At 44.0% G+C, this 25,223-nt stretch overlaps 1 protein-coding gene and 1 pseudogene across 1 annotated transcript; both read right to left on the bottom strand.

Annotated features, from left to right (window-relative positions):
• Window positions 1-5,795: 5,795 nt before the first annotated feature.
• Window positions 5,796-7,304, bottom strand: LOC112300033 (germ cell-less protein-like 1 pseudogene; annotated as a pseudogene).
• Window positions 7,305-23,337: 16,033 nt separating this feature from the next.
• LOC112300030 (Y-box-binding protein 1-like) lies at window positions 23,338-24,456 on the bottom strand. Its single transcript, XM_053917409.1, has one exon. It carries the CDS (start codon window positions 24,454-24,456, stop codon window positions 23,338-23,340), a length of 1,119 nt encoding a protein of 372 aa, XP_053773384.1.
• Window positions 24,457-25,223: the final 767 nt, after the last annotated feature.

Here is a 25,223-nt window from a genome sequence, read left to right as displayed (position 1 = left end):
GTTCTGTGTGTTTAGTCTCTATGGTAAAATTATGAACCCTTTGGTGCATGTTTCTGTCTATCTATAACACATGGTGAGTCTTGTCTATCCACATGCAGCAGGTCTGTTATTAGTGCACAGAACTCTCCTTTATGAACCAGAACATAATCTAAGGCTAGGGTGATACACCTGTGGTTGTGTTAACACTGGCAATGTGTCATCAATGGCAAAGGTAGGAACTTCTCAAATAAGGAAGAGGCACAGAAACAGTATAGGGGTTAATGTAAGTGGATGTCATCTTCAACTGGAAGTAAGGGTCTGATTGTACTGTGGGTGCTTAGTTCCATCTCCTAGATATCAGGAGCAGGTCCGGGTTTGTTCCATAGTACCTGTAGTGGAGCAAAGTACATGGGAGTTGGATAAGTATATCTCTCTCCTGTCAATGCGTTACTGAATAGAATATGTTAGTGAAATCTTTAACTCCAAACAATTTACCCATGTTATCTTGAATGTCATCTATTAATGTGATATGGGTGGAGGTACTATAATAAATTTACAGGTGCTTTTTCTAAAATAGGCCATGTTATACTCTGTTTTTTCTTCAGATCATATAAATCTTTACCCTTTTAAAATAGGCCATGCTACTCAACAGGGAGTTATAGCAGCTCTACCTAACACACAGAAACAAACACAGGGAGGCTGCCAAATTGAGGAGACAAAGAAACACGGCCCAAATGAAAGAACAGATCAAAACTCCAGAAAAAGATAAAAATTAAAAAATTAATTAATTAATTTAAAAACAACACTCACTTATAACTCCCTTAAAAAAAAAAAGAAAAGAAAAAGAAAAAACTCCAGAAAAAGAGCTAAACAAACTGGAGATAAGCCATCTATCAGATGCAGAGTTCAAAACACTGGTTATATGGATACTAAAGGAACTTAGTGAGGAACCTAAGCAGCATAAAAAAAATCCAGTCAGAAACAAATGATACACTAATTGAAATAAAAACCAACTGACGGGGAAACAACAGTAGAGTGAATGAAGCTGAGAATCAAATCAATGATTTGGAACAAAAGGAAATAAAAAACAGCCACTCAGAACAACAAAAAGAAAAGAGAATCCAAAAAAACAAGGACAGTGTAAGCAGCCTGTGGAACAACTTTAAGCAATCCAACATTCGCTTCAAAGGGGTGCCAGAAGGAGAAGAGAAAGAACAAGAAATTGAAATCTATTTGAAAAAATAATGAAAGAAAACTTCCTTAATTTGGTGAAGGAAATAGACATGCAAGTCATAGAAGTGGAGAGAGTCCCAAATAAGACGAATGCAAAGAAGTCCACCCCAAGACACATCATAATTAAAGTGCCAAAGATTAAAGATAAAGAGATGGGAAGTTGGGTGTGGGGGAATTGGCAAGAGGTGAGGGGATTAAAAAGTACAAATAGGTAGTTACAGAATAGTCATGGGAATGTGAAGTACAGTATAGGAAAGGGAGTAGCCAAAGAACTTATACATATGACCCATGGACATGAACAAGGGTGGGGGGATTGCCTGAGGGAGTCTGGGGTGCTAGATGGAAGAGGGGAAAGGAGGAAAAATCAGGATAATTGTAATAGCATAATCAATAAAATATAATAAAGACAGAACTTATAGGGGCGTTAAAGAGACTGTGTTGAGCAGGAGGTGCACACACTGAGTGCTTTACCCACAGCTCCTTCCACTCTGCTGCCTGTTCCTTGTGTGCACTCCTAAGTGCATCCAGGAGATCAAGCTCAGAGGGCACAGGGATCACTCTCAGGAAACAGACCAGGGGCATTAGGCAAGGGAGAAACCACAAACTTAAGCTATAGTGCCACCTTCTGGAAAACAATAGCCATCCTGGTAAATTGTAAGAACCACAGAGACAAAAAAAAGTCTAAAGCTTTGACCATGCGAGAGCAAGAAGAGTGGAACAATTCCACCTCCACAAACACAGAGGAAAATCAGATAATAACAATGTCATTGAAGGTAACACCGCACCTGTTGAAGGCAATGAGCAAAGAGTTAAGAAGGTGTCTGCTATTTAAAAAGCAAAAGCACTAACACATAACTAAAAGGAAAATTTAAAAATCAAGAAAATATGGAATCACAAAAAGAGAATAATTCTTCAGCAACTGAGCTTAAAGTCATGGAATATGTCAATCTAACTGATAATGAAAAATAGCAGGTAAAAAACAAGGTACAAGAAAACTCAGAAACACAATTTAATGAAATTTGGAGTTAAATATATGAACAAAATGAGTTACTTAACAAGAGATTAAAACCATAAGAAAACACATAAAGAAATTATGGAGCTGAAAAATTCAATAAATTAGATGAAAAATATGATAGACATCATGTATAGTAAAGCAGAAAAAAAGATATGTGACTTGAATGGCAGGGATTTTGAAATAACACAGAAGAGAAGAAATAACAAAGATTTAAAAAGAGAAAAAAAGGCTACATGAGCTATGAGAGACCATAGCAAGACAAACATCAGAATAATCAGGGTACCAGAAGGAGAAAAGAGGGAGAAGAAGGAAGAGAGTTTGTTTAAAGAAATAATAACTGAGAACATCCCAAACCTGAGGAAGGACATGGACTTAGAAGTCCACAGAGCTCTATTCTCTCAATGCTTACAGACCTTGTCCAATTAAACTGTCGAAGATCAATGAAAAAAGAATCTTCAAGGCACCAAGAAAAGAAGAAAGTTACCTACAAAGGAACCCCCATTAAGCTGTCAGTGAATTTCTCACTAGAAATATTACAGGCCATGAGAGAGTGGACTTGTACGAGTATATTCAAAATGTTGAAAGATAAAAATTTCCAGCCAAGAATAGTTTGTCCTGAAAATCTGTCCTACAGATATGAAGTGACAGATGATTACTAGAATTACTGGGGTGATCATATTGTAAGGTGTAAAATGTTGAATCAATATATCGTACACCTGAAACTAATATAACTAATATAATATTGTATACCTACTATACTCTATATTACGAAGTCTATATTAGGATTGTAAGTTAACCACTCAAATATGATATAAAATTTAAAGAAGAAATTAGTTAAAATACCAACACCTGCCATAAATTGTTAACTAATAAACAACATAAAAGAGGTAATCAATAACATAAAGGGGAGGAGTAAAAGAGTAAAGCCTTTATAGGTGAAAAAAGATAAGTTGCTGTCAGCATAAAATATACTGTTGTATCTATGAGATGTTATATGTAAACCTCATAGTAACCACAAGCCTAAAATCTAGAGTAGATTTGTAAAACATTTTTAAAAAGTGGAACCAGAGCATACTACCATAGAAAACCATTAATTTACAAAGGTAGGCAAAAACAGAGGGAAAAATAAAAATATAAAACAATCAGAAAGGAATTAATAAGGTGGCACATGTAACACCTTAAATATAATTACTCTAAATGTAAATGGACTGAATTCACCAATCAAAAAACACAGAGTGACTAAATGGATAAAACAAACAAAGTCAAGAGCCAACTATATGCTGAGAGAGACCCACTTCTGTTTCAGACCCACACATTGACTCAGTGAAAGGATACAAAAAGATACATCATGACAGTGAAAACCAAAATAAAGTGGAAGGAGCTATACTTATGTCAGAAAAAAGTTTACTTTAAGACAAAAATGGTAACCAGGTATGAGGAAGGTCATTATACATCATGAGGGGACTGATCCATCAAGAAGATATAAAAATTATAAACTCATTCACACCCAACATTGGAGCACCTAAATGCATTAAGCAAATAAAAACAGATATGAAGGGAGAAAGACAACAATAGTAGGGTACTTCAATACCCCACTTTAAACCATGGAATGATCATCCAGACATAAAATAAACAAGGAAATGATGGACTTGAACCACACCTTAGACCTAATTGACCTAATAGACATCTATAGAATATTTCATTTGACAAGAGCATAATACACATTCTTCTCAAATGCACACGGAATATCTTCCAGAGTAGAACATATGATAGACCCATAATAGCCCTTAGAGAATGTTATTTTATTTTTTAATTAAATTTATTGGGGTGCCATTGGTTAAAAAAAATTATATAGGTTTCAGGTATACAAGTCTGTAATACATCAACTATATATTGTATTGTGTATTCACCACCCAAAGTCAAGTCTCCTTCCATCTCCATTTATCACTCCATACCTTCTTCTACTTCCCCTCACACCCCTTCCCCTCTGGTAATCACCATGCTAGGGCTTTTTAAACTTTATCGTTGTTGTTTACACCACTATAGATGGCCCCATTCCCCACCAACTTTGCCCATTTCCCCACATCCGCCCCCCTCCTGTTCCCTATGGTCATCACCTCACTGTTGTTTGTGTCAGTGGGTCTTCCATATATGTTCTTTGGCTCATCCCTTCACCTTTTTTCATCCAGCCTCCTCTCTTCTTCCCCTCTGAGATCTGTAGTCTGTTCCACCTATCCATGTCTCTGTTTCTATTCTGTTCGTTAACTTATTTTGTTTATTAAATTTCATGTGTAAGTGAGAGCATATGCTATCTGCCTTTCACTGATTGGCTTTTCTCACTTATTGAAATCATAACAAGTATCTTTCCACCACAGTGTTAGGAAACTAGATATCAACATGTGGAAAGCTGAATAAATTGCAAATATGTGAAAACAACACACACCTAAACAACCACTTTATCAAGGAAGAAATAGAAAGGGAAATCAAGGATTGTGTCAAACAATTTAAAATGGAAACACAATATACTAAAACTTACGGGATGCTGTGAAAGCAGTACTGAGAGGAAAGTTTACAGTCATAAATGCATATATTAAGAAATGAGAAAGTTCACAGGCAATCAACCTAACATCACATCTTAAGGAACTAGAAAAACAAGAATGCATTAAAGGTAAAGTTAGCAGAAGAAATCAAATACTAAAGATCAGGGTGGACATAAATGAAATAGAGACCAGAAAATAATAGAAAGTGTGAATGATACTAAGACCTGGGTTGTCAAAAAGATAAACAAAAGTAACAGGCCTTTAGCCAAGACAAACTAAGAAAAAAGGAAAAGACAAATAAAATTAGAAATGAAAAAGGAGAAATTACAACTGACATTACAGAAATGCGACCTGTTGGTGGGAGGGTAAACTGGTACAGCCATCATAGTAAACACCATGGAAGTTCTTCAAAAACTTAAAAAGATATTCTTCGGTTGAAGAAAAATCAACAAAAGGAAGATCATCAGTGGAGGATGGATGAGTTCGCATAGTGAGAGACCATGGAAGCAAGTACTGCACGCAGTGGCAGGAAATGGGAAGGGGGAGCAATTATCATAGGGGCAGTCATGAGTGGGGAAGGGCAGCTCTAAACACACCAAGTCAAGAGAAGTTAAAGCATTCCTTTAACATTTATTTAATCAAACTAAAGGCATAGAGTTAAACTAAGACTAGTAGAGTAGGTAGGCTCAGAATTTCTCTGTAAAGTCAATTGGTCTTTGTTTCCCAGAAATTATACGGGGTCAGGAAGGGAGGTCGATGTATCTTAAACCAGGAGGAGGAGTTGCCACATGAGCAGCATGAATGAGTTCTGGAGGTATTTGGGGGCTTCAAAATGCATCTTCTTCCTAGGTGCCGGTAAACAGTCTCAAACGTTACAAGCTACAGGTCAACAAAGCCTCTGACTGAGTTGGTCACCAGAGACGGGCAAGGCCAGTTGATTCCAAACAGGGAACTGGCACCTCCAGCAGGCTGGCGGCCGCTGTGCCCAGGGAAGAGGGGCTCAGCTCTCTGAGCTTTTGCACGGACTCTCACTCTGGGCCGCGCCCCTCTCTGGGGACGTACAGGAAGTTGCAGGCCACATATATGGGGAAGACCACATCTTGGTTCTCCAGGTTCACTACCTCCAGGTCTTCATCTCTTCCCAGGGAAAGCACCTGGTACTCTGTGTTCTCCCTGAAGGTGGCTCTTCCAGTGGTGTCCAAGGAAACCACACACAGGCGGAAGGCGATCTTTCTCTGCCACAGTAAGCTGACCCCGAGGCCATAGGACTTGTTCGTGGCGCTGAGCTTGAAGATGATCCGCCGGTCGGTGTAGCACACCACCAGATCCCATCCAATTCTGAGGCTGGTCCACCGCCAGCTGCACTGCACTTCCTTAGGGAGGTGGTGTCCGCACCTCATGCTGTACACAGGGAAGTTGGGCACATGGATGTCGGTGGGCCCAACTCCCATGCTTTGCTCGGCCCAGAGCAGGGCAAGCCGCTGGTCTTTGTATACCGGGGCCAGCCACGTGGCCGGGATCAGCGCATCCTGGTCAATGATGCGTGCTGACTGCAGGTCACAGATGATATAGGCCAGTCGCAGACGCTGGAACACTGGCACGAAGGCTCTGCCCTCCTGGGTTTCCAGGAAAGGGGTGCCTCCCGACTCCCTCTTGGACCTGGCAAACCACAGGTTGGCCTCATGCAATAAGGCTCTGCGGGGGCCTCTCCATCCTGGCTGCAGCTGCAAGTACATCCACTTTTTCAGCATGGCGTACACATCCATCTCCACTTCCATCACTAAGAGCTCTGAAGAGGCAATGAGCTCTTTCATGACATCCGGGCTGAGTTGTCGCAGTAATAGCTCCTCACTGCGGTGAGTCATCAGATTGTCCAGCAGCCACTGGAAGCATATGGTCCTGATGTTTGGGAGGCCGTAGCTCTCAGCAGAGTGGTAGTAGCTGCATACGGTGTAGACAGTAACAGTCTCCTTCATGACTTCCCCGCACTTCTGAATCAGCTCGTCCAGCTGCAGCATGCAGGCCGTGGCCAGGATGGACACGACGCATCTGGGTGGAATGAGCACGGAGCCTTGGTACAGGGAGCTGAAAACCTCGTGCAGGGCCTCACGGTCAATGTTCTCGTCAGGCATCTGCAAGTCTATGGTATTCATGGTTGCTTCCCTCCACGCACCACTGAACATGCTCGCAAAGTAGCCTGACTGGCACAAGTAGACCTTGTGCAAGTTCCACACCTCCCCTAGCGCGCGGATCTGCACATCGCTGCCTTCCCCCATGAGGAAGAGTTTCTCATAAACGGAACCGGAAATGCCTCTGGCTCGCTTCCAGGGAAGCCCTTCTGTGTGAGGCCCTCCTGAGTCCGCCTTCCGTTTGAAGCCACCCTGACTGGTGGAGGGTCCGGCCTCTTCACCCCCTTCCTCCACCACCTCAACCGTTTCGAGGGCAGCCCCAGCCACCTCCACCACACGGGCCCCTGGCTGCCCTGGGGCATGTCTTCCCCGGCGCCGCCACAGCATCCGACTGCTTATCACTCCCATGGCCCGTAGGTACCACCAAAGCACGTACCACAGACACGCCCCCTGTCACCACGAAGCTTCCCCGGGCAATGGCTCAGCCCAGAGTGCTTCTGGGTACAGCAGACGTCAGTCAGCTGTCCCGCCCCCTAGGAACCCACGCGAGAGGTCAGAGAGAGGTCAGAGAGAGCTCGCGAGACCCGGAAGAGCACGCTGCGTGCATGTCCTGCTGCGGCTGTGACTCTGGCGCCCCCTTCATGTCCTGGTGGTTGTATATCGGCCCTTCAGGTGCATTTCCGTGTCCTTTCAAGAACACATCTCGCATCAGCCCACCTAAAATATTGCGTGAACATTTTGGGAGGGATTGGATCTTTTTCCTCCACGGAAACACAAGCTTCATTTATTCAGGGAGTATTGATGGAGCACCCAGTGTGAGCCCAGGTCTGTGCCGGGCACTGGCAGTATGAAGACAAGCACAACTTAGGATCACAGTGAACCGAGTTCACGTAACAAATGACTACAATACCCTTGGAAATTTGGGTAAATCCGGGAGCTTGGAGGAAGGATGTCAGGGAGAGGCACCCACTTAGTCTTTCTTACAGGGTGGCAGGTGGGGGGGCGGTTGTTAGGCAGCTGAAGCAGAAGACTGACCTTCACTCTGTGACTTTAAAGGAAACCTGAACCTCTTTCAGGCTCAGTTTCCCCAACGACAAGGAACTAAGAGGCTTCAAAGTCAGCCAATGTGCAAAGTTCCTCCCCGGAATGACATCTAGATGCCAGCTTTGTTCCCCAGGCACCCGAACTTCCCTCGTTAACTTCTAAGGCATTCTCATCCCCCGAGGCCATGACACCATGATCTGCCTGGATAAAGGTGGTAACATCTGCCCCAGGCTTTGCTTTGCTCTTGGACTCTTCTTTGTAAATAGTGTTTCTGGTTAAAACCATTTTAAACTCTGTGTGCCTGTGGGGGTGGGGCGGGGGGTTGTCTCCAAATGGGCTGTTTTGGGGCTCATGCCTCTGTTTTAAATAGAGACTCGAGCTTAGGGAAGATCATAAGTTCCCAGAATACCTTTCAGCTTCATTCATGTCCTTCCCTCTCCACCTGTTGGTACATCTTGAGTCCTCTGCCTCTGGCAATTTCTGTTTCTTGCAAACAACTACCCATTTCTCAATGTCTGAGATGTGGTTCAAAGACCACTTTTTCTCAGACCTCCAAGGAATGGAGACACATCTTTCCTCAACTGTAGTCCTGTTGTGCCTTGACCAAACATTTATCCCCATATGGCTACAGGACTCTAGATTCCCAGCACCAGGCACCAGGCCAAGCACATGACAAATGTACAAGGAGGAAAAATGAAGAATGAATGAAATGGTTTTTCGTTTTTGAGGAATGCGGAATATTAAACACTGCACGGATACTAAATGCTCTAACATTTGTGTTGATGAGGGAGTCGGGGCCTTTTAATGGCAAGGCAAGTGCATTACGAGGAAAATACAAGCATCTTCTGAAGTAGTGGTTTGATTAATTGAAGAGACACAAGTCCAACAAATGTTATCTTAAGTATCAAAGAAAACAAACAAACCCCAAAACACCACAACTGTGACACAGGGGAGTCTTTTAGGTCATTTGACACTGCCTGAATAGAATGTTCCTCAAATTTGTATATTGCAGTATAACATCATGTTTCATTTTAAATGTGACTCTACAAAGGGGATGATTAAGCAGGTCTAAGTAAAGTCTGCTATAGGAAGATAGGTTGAGAGCGTATAAAAGAGAGGGAAATACATAGCTTAAGGCCTCAGCCTCCAAAATGGATCGGCACCTGTAAGAGAGAGGGTCATTCCCCAGAGGCTCTGGAGTGGAGAAGAGGTGGGATTCCTTGACTGTGCTGGGTCTGGATGAGTGATGAAGGCAGCTCTGCTTACTCAGACGGAGATGGCTCTGAGCCACACACCCAGGGAGTACACTGGGATGAAGCATAGGTTGACGTGGTTGACAAACAATAACCACATTAATTTAAAAACAATTGTAGTTGCTATAAAATTAAATATGAACAAATAGCTTTCCTTTTTGCAAAAGGGAAAGGTGTTTCTAATCAATCTCAGTTGTCTCACTCAGTTCCTAATGAAACCAGAAAAGACACCAGAGCTTGTGTTGCCTGTCACTTGCCAAACCCAATAAGCAGAGACAGACCGAATCTTTATGGGCGCTTTATTCAGACGGCCGGGTTCACACCCTGAAACAAACCATCTTACATTTTCTCTCCAGGCCAGTGTTTTCATAACAGGGAATAAACAAGGTGCGGTGAGGGGGGTTGAAATTCAGGGAGAATTAGGTGAAAGAAACTGCAGGATTCTTGTCCTGGGCAGTTAGCTGTTCCCAGGGGCGGGTGGTCCCCTGTCTCTCCCTGGAACACAATGGCCCGGATGCCTTCACTTGTCCCCGGGCGGTGGTCTTTAGCGGTGCCCCAGGAGGTCGGCTGTTTTCTCAGGAGCCAGGACAGGCCTTATCTGTAGTTTCTGAAACAAAAGCTTTAACATATGCATTACTTACTAGGCTTATAACTATTTACCTTAAACTCAAATTTTCCAACTCTTGAGCCCCCATCACTAAGAGACATTTTTTTTTAAGTATGGGAAGGCCAAAGGGATTTAAAAATAGTGATACGTGAGGATTCAGTCAGAGACATGTGATTAAAGTCACAAGAAGCTGTTCTAGGATGACTTCCACAGGAATTCACCGCACGCGTGAGGTACCAGAGTTCCACACTCCTACCATCCAGCCGAGCTGTCACTAGGTGCGCAGAGCACGTGCAGCTGCTACCGCTGCTCTGCGGAGACCTGTAGCCTCAACAGCATTGGGACCGGGTGCCTGCACTGGCTGCTGGACAACCCGATGACCCCGTGTAGTGAGGAGCTAGTGCAGCAAGTGCGGCAGTATACACAGGAACAAAGTAGAGCTTATGGTCCGGGCAACAACTCTTTTCAATTGAAACTAGTGGGGTCACATGCTTCACAAAACCGTACAAGGTTTCAAGTGTACCACTCAATAAAATGTCACTGCACACTGCATTGTGCACACGTCTCCACAAGCAAAGTATCTTTCTGTCCCCACTCCCCCCTTTCTGCCCACCTCCACCCCCTCTTCCACTGGTTATCACCAGCCTGTTGTCTGTCTTTCTGTTATATATACAGGGTCCGGCACAAATAATGCCCCTTTTTATTACAAAATCTTTTATTACAAAATCATAAGCATGTTAATTCTGTAATACAATATCACACTCAAGCACACCCTATGACATTTTAGGTGAAATGACCAAATTAAAACTATAAATTATTATACATGTATTACCACCCTAGCAACCACACTTAAGCAGGCATTACTTCTGGCGGACCCTGTATATAAACTCATGTGCGCACGTGTGTGTGTGTATGTTTTTGCTTAGTCCCTTCACCTTCTTTCATCCAATTTTCCAATGTCCATTCCATCTGACAGCTATCAGTCTGTTCCATGTATCCATGCTTGTGTCTCTGTTTTGTTCATTATTATTTTGTTCATTAGATTGCAACTATACGCGAGATTATATGGTATTCGTTTTTCTCCGACTAGCTTAGTTCACTTAGTTCAATAATCTCCAGGTCCATCCATGCTGTTGCAAAAGGTAACATTTCCCATTTTTTATGGCCAAGTAGTATTCCACTGTGTAAATATGCCATAGACAACCAGGAATATGCTTTAAGGCAAGGCTCTTATTTAAAACTGCAGGAGTGTTAAGGAAACTTTCCTAAGGAGTAGAAAGAAAAATAAAAAGAGGAACATAAGTATGTATAAGAAAATGGCAATAAATATGTACCTAGCAATAGTCACTTCCAATGTAAATGGATTAAATGCTCCCTTAAAGACACAGTGCAGCTGAATGGGTAAGGAAACACCACCCATATATATTCTGTCTATAAGGAAACGACTTCAGATTGAAAGACACACACAGATTGAAAGGAAAGGGGTGGAAAAAGAAGAACATGGGGAAGAAGCTGGGGCAGCAATACTTCCATCTGACAGCATAGACTTTAGAGCAAAGGCAATAATAATGGACACAGACGGACATGACACAGCAATGAAGGGATGAGTGAAACTAGAGGACAGAACCCTTGTAAACGCCAATGCCCCCAACACAGGACCCCCAAAATATACAAAGCGAATCTTGATAAACATAAAGGTAGAGATGGACAGTAATACAGTCACAGTAGGGGCTTTACCACTCCACTGACATCAATGGATAGATCTTCCAGAGTCAAAATCCCTCCCCCCACAAAGAAAAATCTAGGCATCCTTAAATGACGCACTAGACCAGGTGAATTTAATGGATATTTTCAGAACATTTCACACCGAAGAAGCAGACTATACACTTTTTTCAAGGAATGGAACAGTGTCCAGGATAGAACATATGTTAAGCCACAAAACATGTGTCTCAATACATTTGAGAAAACTGAACTTATATCAAGCGCCTTCTCTGACCACAATGGCATGAAACTAGAAATCAATTACAGAAAAAAATGAAAACACACAGAGGGAGACGTAATAGTATGTTACTAAGTGTTGAATGGGTTAATTGATGAGATAAAAAAGGAAAACAGCTACATTTTACAGTGTGAGAAGTTGAAAAACTAAAAACTTACAATTAGCCCTGGCTGGTGTGGCTCAGTGGATTGAGTGGTGGCCTGCAAACTGAAGGGTCTCCAGTTGGATTCCTGGTCAGGGCACATGCCTGGGTTGCGGGCCCGGTTTCCAGTGGGGGGCACGTGAGAGGCAACCACTCATTGATGTTTCTCTCCCTCTTACTCCCTCCTTTCCTCTCTCTCTCAAAATATATAAGTAAATAAAACTTTTTAAAAATTTAGAACGAAAAAACTGTACCACACACCCAGAGACACACTATACCTTATGTGCCTATCAGAATGGCTAAAGTTAAAATGGCACTTTTATCAAGTGCTGGCAAAGATGTGGAGGAACTAAAACTTGAATATAGTGCAGAGGTGTGGGGTGCAGAACAGTACAGCTACATTGGAAAAGTATGGGCTGATTTGTCTTAGTCCATGCAGGCTGTTCTAAAGAAATAGATGCAGAAAAAGTATTTTATAAAATTCTACATCCATTTATGGTAAAATTCTTAAAGTGCATTTAGAGGGGGCATAACTCAACATAATAAAGACTACATATGACGAACTCATAGCTAACATCACACTCAAGGGTGAAAAGCTGCAGTCATTTTCACTAAGATCAGGAACTTCACAGAGATACCCATTCTCACCAATTTTTTTCAACATAGTACTTGAAGTCCTAGCTAAAGATAACAAACAAGAAAAAGAAAGAAAAGGCACTCAAATAGAAAAGGGAGCGCTAAAACTGTCACTTTTTCAGATGGCATAATAGTATATATAGAAAACTTTAAATTAGACTCACTAAAAAAGCTCTTTTCTAAAGATATTATTTATTTATTTTAGACAGAGGGGAAGGGAGGGAGACAGAGAGGGAGAGAAACATCAATATGTGGTTGCCTCTCAAGAGCCCCCTACTGGGGACCTGGCCCACCACCCAGGCATGTGCCCTGACTGGGAATCAAACCGGAGACTCTTTGGGTTGCAGGCCAGCACTCAATCCACTGAGCCATACCAGCCAGGGCTAAAAAAACCCTTGTAACTATTAAATACATTCAGTCACGTTGTAAGATAAACAGTATTCAGAAATTTGTTGTGTATCTATACACTAACAATGAACTATCAGAAAGAGATATTAAGAAAACAATCTCATTTACAATTGTGAGTCAGGATAATATACCTTGGAATATGTTTAACCAAGGAGGTAGAAAGGTTTTATCCTGAAAACTATAAGACATTGATTAAAGAAATTGAAGATGACAGAAATAAATGAAAGAATATACTGAAATCAGGCCATAACACTGAAACCAAACCCTAATCTTTTTTCCTGGTTTTCAGTGTCCTTCAGGAGGTAACAATAGGCCTCCTCACAGCACTCTGGAGACCAGCAGACCAAACCAGATCAGACTGGTTCCAGAGGATTGAGCAGCTGCAGTTGGCATCTAAATAACATTAAGGTTATTTTAATAGCACAGCATGACCAAAATTCTTGAAACTCAAGTAGCAGACATGCTACTTTTACCACCCAGAGCCCATTAAGTTGCAAAGGGTCAGTCATAAGGAAGATCTGGTTCAGGGACCAAATTTGGATACACATAGGACTAATAAATCAAACTCCACCAGATTGGAATTCCTTTGTTCTCTGTAGCTCTTTCCACATCCCTAATCTTAGATGACTTAGTTTCAAGACCACCCAATCAAACCTCCTGAATTATAATAAATAAATATGTCTAACCTGTCCTTACACTCACCTCTTAAAATTGACCCCAAGATTTTGTTCAGGGAGACTAATTTGAGCTTCATGTCTAATCTCCTTCTTCAGCTGGCCTGATGAATAAATCTCTTTCTCTGCAAAAATCTTCTGCTTTAGACTTTTTGCTTCTCTATAAGCACTGAGCATCAAATTCACTGTCTTTGTTTAGTAACACTACTGTACTCATGGACTGAAAGGAGTAACGTTGTTAAAATGTCCATATTACCCAGGGCAATCTAGTCCCTATCAAAATATTAATGGCATTTCTCACAGAACTAGAACAAACAATCCTAAAATTTATTTGGAACTACAGAAGTCTCCAAAATGATAAAGTGATCTTGAAAAAACAAAAACAAAGTTGGAGATATTATGCTCCCTGGTATTAAAGTATACTACAAAGCTATGATAACCAAAACATCATGATAGTGGCACAAAAACAGACATAGATCAATGGAACGGAACAGAGAGCACAGAAATAAACTAACACTTACATGGTCAATGAATTCATGACAAGGGAGGCAAGAATATACAATGCGAATGCAGCCTCTTCAATAAATGGTTTTGGGAAAACTGGATAATATATGCAAAAAAAGTATCTGGACCACTTTCTTATACCATATACAAGATGAACACAAATTGTGTTAAAGATTACAATGTAAGACCCAAAACAATAAAACTTCTAGAAGAAAATACAAGCAGTAAACTCTTTGTTTGACATTGATCTTTGCATTATTGTTTTTAATATGGCTCCTGGAGAAATGACAACAAAAGCAAAAATAAACAAACAGGACTATGTGAAATTAAATAATCTTTTACACAGAAAAGGAACCAATCAACAAAACAAAAAGACAAGCTTTTAAATGGGAGAAGATCATTGAAAATGACATATCTGATAAGAGGTTATTATCCGAAATGAGGTCTGTCCAGAAGTACCCAGCCAGCCATGTACTATGAAAAGCAGAGACATTGCCCTGGCTGGTGTGGCTCAGGGAATTGAGCACCAGCCCATGGACTGAAAGGTCACCAGTTCGATACCCAGTCAGGACAGATACCTGGGTTGTGGGTCAGGTCCCTAGTTGGGGGCATGCAAGAGGCAACTGATCAGTGCATCTCTTGCACATTGATGTCTCTCCCTCTCTTACTCCCTCTCTAAAAGTAAATAAATATAATATTAAAAAAGGAAAAGCACTTATGAATGAAAAACTGCTGAACTCTGGGTAAGAACAGTAAGAGTCTGTGGCATTAAAAAAAAAGACAGGTAGAGACATTTACTGAAGAAGATACAAGATGCAAGAAACACTGTACATAGGACAATGACACCTCAGTCCCCTTCAAAATAGTCACCTTGGGACCTCACACAGTTCTCTCAATTGCCATCAGCTGCCCCATTGTATTTTCCTGAATCACATTGGTGGTCTGAAATCTCTTCCCTTTCAAAGGTGATATTAGTTTTGGGAAAAGCCAGAAGTCACAGAGTACCAAATATTGGCTGTAGGGGTACTGAGTAACCTGGGTGATTTGATGTTTCGCCAAAAAACTCTGCATGAGATGTGATACATGTGTGGGTGTATTGTCGTGATAAAACTGCCAATCACCATTTCCCCACAGCTGTGGCCTTCTGAATCATCCGAATAATTTCCATGGAGGAATGTTCAAGCTCAACGCAAAATTGGATGCAGATTCATTGCTCTACTTGCTCATTTTGAATGCCATGGCCACACAGTACACATGCTCACTCAATGGCGTCTACCGCCCCCACTGACTAGTACAGTGAAGTCATCATTGTTCATGCATGTGCATTCTGGTCCACTCTCCCTGGCTTCCAGGTTGTCTTGATGTCACGAAAACCATTCCCCTTATAATAACAATGGTTGGAGTTTTTCCAGACAGACCTCATATATAAAGAACTCATTCAACTCTACATCACAAAAACAATCTGATTAAAAAACGGGCAGAGGACCTGAATAGACATTTCTCCAAAGAAGACATATAGAGGGCCAACAAACATATAGAAAGATGCTCAACATCACTAATTATCAGGAAAATGAAAATCAAAACTAAATGTTATGTCACCCCAAACCCATCAAAATGAGTATTATTGGAAAAAAAAAAGTCAATAAATAAAAAGTGTTGGCAAGGAAGTGATAAAACGGGAATACTGTGCACTGCTGGAGGGAATGTATATTGGTGCAGCCACTATAAAAAAAGTATGTAGGTTTCTCAAAAAATTAAAAATAAAGCTATCATATTACACAGCAGTGCTAATTCTGGGTATTTATGTGAAGAAAATGACAACACAAATTCTAAAACATATCTCTCACCCCCCTGATCATTGTAACATCATTGACAATAGCCAAGATATTGAAGCAACCTAGGTATCCATCTATAGAGGAATGTATTTATATATATATATATGAATGGCATCTTGCAATTTGCAAAAACATGAATCAGCCTAGAGGGTATTATGTTAAGTCAAATAAGTCAGACAGACAAAAGCAAATACCATGTGAGTTCACTTTACATGTGGTATGTAAAAGAAGGAAACAAAACAAAGGACCAGAAAATAACACAGAGTCATAGATATCATAGATACGAGCAACAGATGGAGGGTTGCCAAAAGGGAGGGGGCCAAAGGACTGGTGAAAACAGCAAAGGGGAATAAGAGGTACAAACTTCCAGTTACAAAATAAATAAGTCACGGGGGTATAATGTACGGCACAAGGGAAGAAAAGCCATTAATATCATGATAACTGTATGGTGACATATGGTTAATAGATATGTGGTCACATCCTAAGGCATATAAATGAATTACTATTCTATGTTCTGTGTGTGTATACAACATAGAATTACTATGTTGTATACACATGAAACTAATGTAATAAGGTCCGCTATAGTTTAATGCAAAATAAAAAAATGACATTATGTCCAGCAATCACCACAAACAGAACTCAGATATGAAAAATTCTTTTTAACATACAGCCAGTGCACCTGCCACTATATCAGCTGACTTCTTCATAGACTGGCAGAGTGGCACCACGAATCACTAAGCATAAGGATTTGTACTGAAATACAGCGCCAACAGGAAGTGGGGGAAGAACTGAAGTCAAACTAAAGTTGCTATGATTAGTAAATAACTCAGATCCCTCCCAGATGTCTTTTCATGCCAAACAACAGGCATGGATATGAGGGGAAATGGTTTCTGTGATACATGTTGGGTTAACATTTTGTCTCTGCTGTGTGACTTGTATGTGTCAGGAGACAGTAGACTGGTCAGCTGGGCCATGGAGGCTTCACTTTGGGGGAATGGAGGCCGGAAAGGGCCAGAGTGAGGGACCTGGAATGTTCCCTGCTCACACTGTTGCCTGACAGGAGCCATGAAATGTAGTTGACCTGGTGATTGCTGGCTGGGGGAGGAGGGTTGAAGGGTACAAAGGCTGGCCAAAGAGGCACATAATTGAGGGTGACTATATTTAACTGAAAGCAGGAATATTGTGCTGTTTCTCAGCTGCTGCAGGATTTAGATGTGCTTAATTAAGTGCAACTGTAACAGTCCAACATGAACCAAAGGCTATCACCTAAGACAGAACAGACAGATGCTCGGGCTGCCTCTTATATCCTCTGTGCTAATTTTCTTCCCTGTCCTTCCCACCCACTGCACATACCAGACATGACTCTGTTTTCTTGGCTGAAAAAAAAGGGAGATTTGGCAATTATCTCTGTTTGGGTCATTGAAAGCTGAGATGCCCCATGCCCAAGCCTTTAAAAAGACCAAGTTTCCTTGGTTACCCTCGAATGTTCCAGAGAGTATGGGTCTGAATGCTGTTTGCACATTAAAGCATTAACTCAGAACCCCCAGTGTCCTATTATAATTGAGCATGAAGTCAAGGGATGAGAAGCGTCACTTTCCTAAGGGAAAGGTGGGCCATGAATCTGAGGCAGAAAACCCAGCAACTATCCATTGCCCTCCTGTAACACTTCAAGGGAACGGCAGGTTGTAGCCGATCAGAATCCCTTCATGGATCCGGCTTCAGTAGGAGGGCACACAGTCACAGGTGCCAATTTGGATTTCCCTTTCCTCTTCTGTATGTGGAGCCACCAACTCTGACACTATTATCGACTGGTTTGAAAAGTTCTGCTGTTTGGGGGGTTTGTTTGTTTGTTTGTTTGTGGGGAGGAGGCCAAGAGCATTTTCAGTTCTGTGTCATGTTGAATGAGAACTTAATTACCCCCATTTTGCAAACACATTCTCCTCTGCCATAATATTTGGGATTACTTTTGTCTGTTTTAGACCCAGGTAAGTACTGATGAGCAAAAACATAAAATAAAATGAAAGGCCTTTCATGGTGAAATGCAACAAGCATTTATTTGAAATTTTTTTAAAAAAGAATGGTGATTCAGGCAGCAGTGATTCAGGCTGAAATCCAAACAGTGTTCTGGTCAAGAGACCAAGGCAGAGAGTATCTATGAGAAAGAAGAGTAACAATCACATCGGTGGAAGGAAGGCACTACTGTTGTTGCAGATAAGCGAGCTTAAGTGATGCTAATTACAGGATGTGAGGGTGATCTGGCTGCGACATCTGTCACCCCATTGATCTCCAGGGTTGATTTGGCTGATCTGACTGGCTAGGTGGTTGTGGTTGTCCCCTTCCTCCCTCACCGATCCATGTGCGTCCCTCCCAAAGCTGTGCACTCTGGCCAAGAGGACGACCTTCCCAACTAGAGGAGAGGACTGGTCTTCAGTCAAGGGTATACAAGTAGCTGCGCTCCCCTGCTAGAACCTCCAAACAAGCTCCCACAAACCTTCTTCTGCAACTTTTATGTACCTTTCAGGGTTTTTTCCTCTCCTTTCATCTCTTATTTTATTTTTCTTAAAGATTTAATTAATTTATTTTTAGAGAGATGGGAAGGGAGGGAGAAATAGAGGGAGAAAAACATCAATGTGTGAGAGATACATCTACTGGTTGCCTCTCACACGGCCCCTACTGGGGACCTGGCCCGCAATGCAGGCATGTGCCCTGACCAGGACTCGAACTGATGACACTTGGTTCACAGGCTGGCGCTCAATCCACTAAGCCACACCAGCCAGGGTTCCTTTCTCATTTTAAAAGTCATTTTATTTTAGGACAAAATTAATTTTTTTAAAATAAGGTTTGTCATTAAAATTTTTTTAATTAATTTTTTCTTCCTTATCCCCCAGAATTCATGTTTTTTAAATGACCTTCCTTATCCAAAAAGCACACCCTATTTTCCTTTCTTTCAACAAAAGTGCATCTCCATGCTTCATATCTTCTGTTGAAAACAGAACATCCAATTTTTCCATATAAAGTCATTTTATTTCATTCTAATTTTTGTCTACTAGTTTTGTAAAAAACATTTCTTCTTTTGTAAGTCCATTTTGGCAAGGTATGGTTTCCTTGTCAAAGGAACAGTCTGCATTTGAAAAAGTCCTCCTTTTTCTCCTCTGGTCTCTGTGGGCATTGTCTTGGTTAGCTCCGGGGTGTTTATGTTTCAAAGACATGATAAGATTTATAACTTTAAGAGAAATACTGCAAGGTTTTTAGCATTATACCAGGGTATGTCAGAATTTTAGGAATTTCATGTAATAAAAGGTTTAGCATCATTTATTTGGTGATGTTTCCCATGTAATCTAACATACCACTAAGTCTAATGATGTTAACATTTGGTCAAATAGAATCGTAAGTCACTGTGGAGCAATATTTAAGTTATTCACTAAATCGTGGTGAGGATTAAAGACTTTTCAGGAAAACACAGAACGTTAAATGGTTGTGAGTAAAATTTAGCTCTTTTAACAATGAGAAGACTCAGTTACCTGAAGCATTATAGACCGGAGGAGAAAGGACACAACGAGTTTTCTTAAGAATGCATAAAATTCTTGCCTTCCCTTTATCATTTCTTATTAAGAGGACCTGGTTCCCGTACCTGGTTCCAGGGGACTCTGGTCCATGGAAATGAGGCCACTTTAGATCTTGCTGGAGATGCCAGATAAGTTAACCTAAAAATAAAAGGCCTTTCAAAGTCAGAGGCAACAAGCATTTACATGAGATTTTTTAAAAATACAGAAGAAAAAATTCATTCCTCAGGAAGCAGTGATTCAGGCAGAAGCCCAAACAGTGTTCCAACGAGGACACAAAGGCAACGGGTAATTATGAGAAATTGAAGGGGAACAATTACATCAACACAAGAAAAGCATTGTTTTTCTATTGGTGCAGGTAAGCTGGCATGAGTGGTGCTGATTCTGAACAATTTTTTAAAAATTGTCAGCCCAGCAGCCATCAGTCCAGTAGCCCCTACCAGCCTTCTTGTTATGGTTGCAAACAGCTCTTTGGGCATACTGTTGCTTTAGGCCCAGTCCAATGGTTATTTGGCCCTGTTTTAACGTTTCCAAGGGTTGAGGCATAAGACATGCAAGGCAGTTCCTATGGGAGGGTGGCTCCAGCTCCCCTTTAAAGTGGCTCTGTTCATATAATTTTTTACACTAGGAAGCTCATGTGAGGCTCGTATACACTAAACTTAAATCTAAATTCATGGAGCGGGTGAGAAGTTGCAGATATGCTGCCCCTCACTTACCTGAAGACTGCCTTCCTCCATTCCCCTCTTCACAGTGCGGCTGCTCTCTACCCTGGTGATCTGGAGGCAAGGGCTGCAGCCATCTCCTGCTGAGATAGCCCTGGGCATGTAGCTAGGGGGGCGCCTTCTATGAGACCTGGTTGAGGTTGCCGGGGGCATGGGGTACCTGGGGTCTTCCTGGTGGACCGCTTTTCTGGGGCTGCAGGGAACGTGGGGCGTGGTGACGCACAGACCCTGGGGTCTGCTTAGGGGCCCCGCTGCTGGGGTCACAGGGGTCGCAGGGGTCGCAAGGGTCGCAGGGCAAGTTGGTCAGGCAATGCGGCTCCAGGGTGCTTATTGGGGGCCGGGTGAGTGGGGCTGCAGCAGGCGCTCCGTGAGTTCGCCTGGGGTGCGAGGCTCTGGGGGCCCACGGGGGCCTGGCAGGCTGGGGCAGGGGCTAATGCTGACTGCGGCTGCAGTGGGTGCTGGCTCAGTTGGCTGGGTTGCATGGAGCCTGGGGTGCAGTGGTGAGCCAGTGGGCCTGGGCTGCAGCAGTCACGGGGCAAGGTAGCCTGGGATGAGGGACTCTGGGGGTGCCCTAACAGGCAGTCTCCCTGAAGCTGCCGCTAATGCAGGGCAAGGTGGTCCCCGGTGCAGTGCGGAGGCCTTGCAGGGTGGCTGGAGCGCCATCTAGCGGGAGGAGGAATGTCAACAACGGCGTTTGCCAGCTCCTCAGTTCCAAGGGAGTTCCTGCATGTTCCCCACATATTTATATGGCAGGCAGGTGTCTCGGGGTTAGTAAATGGATTTCCTTCATGTATAGTCTAGTTACCCTTTAAATCGCCATGTTACCATTGTGCCTTATAGCAGGTGAGTCTGCCCTTGCCGGCCCCTCAAGTGACATCCCTCTCCACCGCAAGTCTCCCCTTTGGGGTGAGGTTCCCATGGTCACCCCATCTCAGTTTCTCCTGCAATGTGCCTGTGTAGTCTCTCTCCCATTTGCTGTTCAGGAGGAATTGCTCTACGTGTAGGTGTATAGTCTCTGTGTCCTACCATGCCATCTAGGAGCCGAATCCAAGATAAAAAATTTTAATTCAAGTATCAAGTAGCAGCTCCTTTAACCTGGATGAAGCCCGCCATCACCTGGGTCACCTGTGTTTCCTCCCTCAGCAGAGCACTCCCTGCAGCATATGGTCATTGCCGGTTTCGTGTCACTGTCCACCAGACATTGGGCTCCTTGAGAGCAGGGACCATCTTCTTCACTAGGACACAACTCCTATGCCTGGCAGAGTCTGGTACAAGTGGGCACTCAAGTATGTGCTGACTGAGTAATCTCTGGTTCTTCTACTCCAATTGATTGAGGGTATTTGGCCATACCGAATGACGGAATACACACTCTCCTAATCTCTTATGCTAGTCTATAATGTGCTGTAAAATGCATCCATTTAATACAAGAAACGTACTTTGATTTTGCTATTGATAGTCCAATTTTCTGAATTTGTAAAATGAGGTTTTGAAGACCCCCTGTTGGCTTCAAATTTATTAACCACCCACTCCTCCCAAACCCAACCCCTGCCTCCCTCTCACGAACCCCACTGTATGTTCAAAGGAAAACCAGGATAGGGAAGTCGGAGCTTCTGTGTCTGATGGGAAAGGGCCAGACCTGGGCTAAACCTCGCTTGTGCAGCCTTCTGGGAATCCTCCACAGGCCCCCCTGGATGGACTCACCCAGGAAACCCAGATGGAAACTATGGACTGCATGTTTCTCTTCAGCTCCAGAGGCACATGCAACAATAATTATACCTGCTTCCACGCCCATTTTTTCTTCAGCTTTTTTTCCTAGCTTTATTGAGATATAATTGACATATAACATTGTGTAAATTAAGATGCATGATATGATGATTTGATACATGCACTTATCATGTCATATTTACAAAGATAATTAACACATCCTACCCTTGACGTAATTACCATTTTGTTGCTATTGTCAATGTTGAGAGCACTGAAGCTGTACTTTTTTTTTCTTGCCCTTAAAATCTTTATTTTTGTATTGGTGTTCAGTTACAGTTGTCCCACCTTTTTCCCCATTGCTCTCCTCTGCCCCGTCCCCCCCACTCCCACCGTCAATCCCCCCAATGTCTGGCCCATGAGTCCTCTACTTGTGCTCTTATAGTAACGTTCAAGTATACCAAAGAGTATCTTTAACTAAGTCAGCATGCTGTACATTAGGTCCCCAGAACTTATTCATCTCCTAACTCAAAGTTTGTACCTTTTGACCAAGATCTACCCATTTCCCTGACCCTCTACCCCTCATGTCCACTTTCTTTCAGATACCTAAATGGTATTAGATCAAATGCACTGAAAGAAACTATTTCCAGAGGAGGCCAATTCTGTGGGGGTGGGGGGAGGGGGGAGGATGAAAAAGGAAGTGATGGGGACACTTCTTCCCTCTCCGTGTATTCTCATCCTTAGAATATCCTGAGAAGTTCAATCCCTAAGTCCAGAATTAGTCTTCAGTATGATGTTTGCTGGAACTGGTTCTGATAAAAGGACTGAAAGGACTGTCTCAGCACAATTTTGTACTGGCAGGCTTTAAGAAAATCAGACAACAGTGATAATACATAAAAACAAGATGAAATGATTTATTGAGAAAATGACCACTCAGGTGAGTAATACCACGCAATGTGAGATCATCTTCAATATCAGATCATCTTTGTTTTTGCATTACACACAAATCTTTAAACTGCTGGACCTCATTCACCTGGGGATGTAGAATCATAGCTGCGATCCTGGTCAGATAATTTAAAAGAATGGAATCAGAGGCGTGTGTGCCTGTGTGTGTGTGTGTATGTGTGTGTGTGTGGAAACCACTAAGGCAGATGGTAAGAGAGAGAACTTTAGAAATATACAGATCTTGTTGTTTATCCTCAAACCTTGGGGAAGGGGCTTGTATTTTTCTCAGGGCACAAACCTAACAGACAATATGCAAGTTTGGACGGCGTGACACCGAAGAGCGCCATCTCCTGGAGGGGACATCACCTGCAGCCCAGACCCGGGAGTCCCTGGGAGGCAGCGGGGCTGCTACTGGGCCTGAGCAGCAGAGGAGGGTTTTGCAACTGCAGCTTCCCCCTCGGAGGCGCTGGTCTTCTCCGCAACGCAAGCGGGTTTCCCAGCAGGGCCCTTCCCAATCTCACCCTCTCCTCCTTCGGGTTTCTGGCCTTGTTCGTCAGGCAGCTGCTGCGGGCTATGGCAATCACAGGGGTTGTTGGGGCAGTGGCATCCGTAGCGTGGTTGGGACCCCTGCTGCAGGCCGTCGGCATCGCTCCTGCTCTCCTTCTTTTCTGCCTCCAGCTCCTGGGCGAGGTTGGGTGACGGCTTCGGATCAGGGGCAGTGCCTCGGCCCCTAGGGCGGCTCAGCCGGTAGCTGAACCCCGGCCCCCGGCGCGGCGGTTTGTCCTCAGGCCCTGCGGGTGGCTCGGGCGCAGGCAGGTGCACTGCCCACCGGCCTTTGGCGGAAGCGAAGGTGGCAGGGCTGCAGGTGGCGCCCGGGGCCTCGCGGAAGGGCGGGAAGCGCTGCTGTCGCTGGGTGTGGGGGCTGCTGGTCTGGCAGTACCTCTGGCCCTTGGTTGTGGTGACGTCTTCCCTGATGGCCTCGCCGTCGACGACGTCCTCTTTGGCGTTCCTGGCACCAAGGAGATGCTGCGGCGCGCCAGGGCGATTGTAGAAGCCGGAGCTGAAGCGGCTGCCCATCACCGGGGCGCCGGCTGGCCGGGTCACGTTGGTGGCCTCGGTGCCCCGCTCACTCTGCAGCACGTCGAACTCGACAACCTCCCCGGTGCCCAGGACGCGCTGGTGCTTTCGAAGTCCGCTCCGGGCGATGGCCGAGTAGTGAACAAACACTTCTTCCTGCGTGTCGTGCCTTCTGAGGAAACCGTACCCGCGTTTCACACTGTACCACTTGACGGATCCGCTCACCTTCTGGGCGATGACTTTCTTGGGCGCCTTTCCCTGGGCACCCACTGCCGCTGTGGCTTCCAGGGTCCGGGGTCCACCTGCGTTGCTGGTGACTAGGGCCCGGGGACAGTCTCCGCCTTCCAAGGGCAACGGGTCTTCCAGCGAGGCTTGGCAGGAGGCTGCGACGGCCACCTCCCGGGGGCCAGCCTGTCCAGCCTCACTCAGGAGGCCATCCTTTCTCTCCATTGTCAGGAGTGAGGGCAATCCGCCTGCAGGGGTGGGGGCAGTTCTAGAGGCAGGGGACTCGCTCTAGGACAGTCTCCCGTCAGAAGGACCAGGGACTCTGGGTCTGCACCCTGAGACTCTTGGGTGTGGCCTGGGTGTCTCCTGGAAGACAGGGAGTGGCTTCAGGGTGACGTCACAGCGGGGCGTCCCAGAGGTGGCTCCTGTGAGGGGGCGGGGCCTAAGGCCTGTGCCACGTGCGCCTGGGGCCACATCCCCGGGGCTTGGTCCCTCATGGCCTAGGGGCACACAGGAAGGTCTAGGGAACCGTCCTCTTGAAGACTGTCCTGCTTGTTTGAGTGCGTGCGGAGAGAGGACGCACTTTCCGTCCCTTTCCGTTGCTTGGGGAGAGGCACAGCCTTCTGAGGACACCGTCTAGTTGCTCTCTGGCAAAAGCCCGGTCCTCCTCCAATGCCTTGCGGGCCCTCTCTGGGAGGGAGGCGTTTTGTGTGATTTCAGGCAACGTGGCAACCGCATGAAATGAAGACCCAATCAAAGGAGCCCGCTGCCTTTCGGGTTTTCGATTTTTGTTTGTTTTGCCTTCCTGCACAGGGACGCAGGAAGCCCGCCAGGGCTAGAAGGCTAGTACCGAGAGGACGTTACACTGGTACAGGTTCATCTAGACTAGTGTGAGGTTTGTAAACCAGTGAGCCCGAGTGGGAAACCCTTTTTTGGCTACAGTATTGTGAAAACCCTGTTGAAGTAACTCTGTGTTCTCGCCTACATAAAGC

The sequence above is a fragment of the Desmodus rotundus genome, chromosome X, assembly GCF_022682495.2.
Source record: "Desmodus rotundus isolate HL8 chromosome X, HLdesRot8A.1, whole genome shotgun sequence".
NCBI lineage: Eukaryota > Metazoa > Chordata > Mammalia > Chiroptera > Phyllostomidae > Desmodus > Desmodus rotundus.
The sequence above is the reverse complement of the archived record's forward strand: the minus strand, read 5'-3'. Positions and strand labels throughout refer to the sequence as shown.

Excerpts from the sequence above, each read along its gene's own strand:
- LOC112300030 (XM_053917409.1), bottom strand. The coding sequence starts at position 24,456 with ATGGAGAGAAAGGATGGCCTCCTGAGTGAGGCTGGACAGGCTGGCCCC.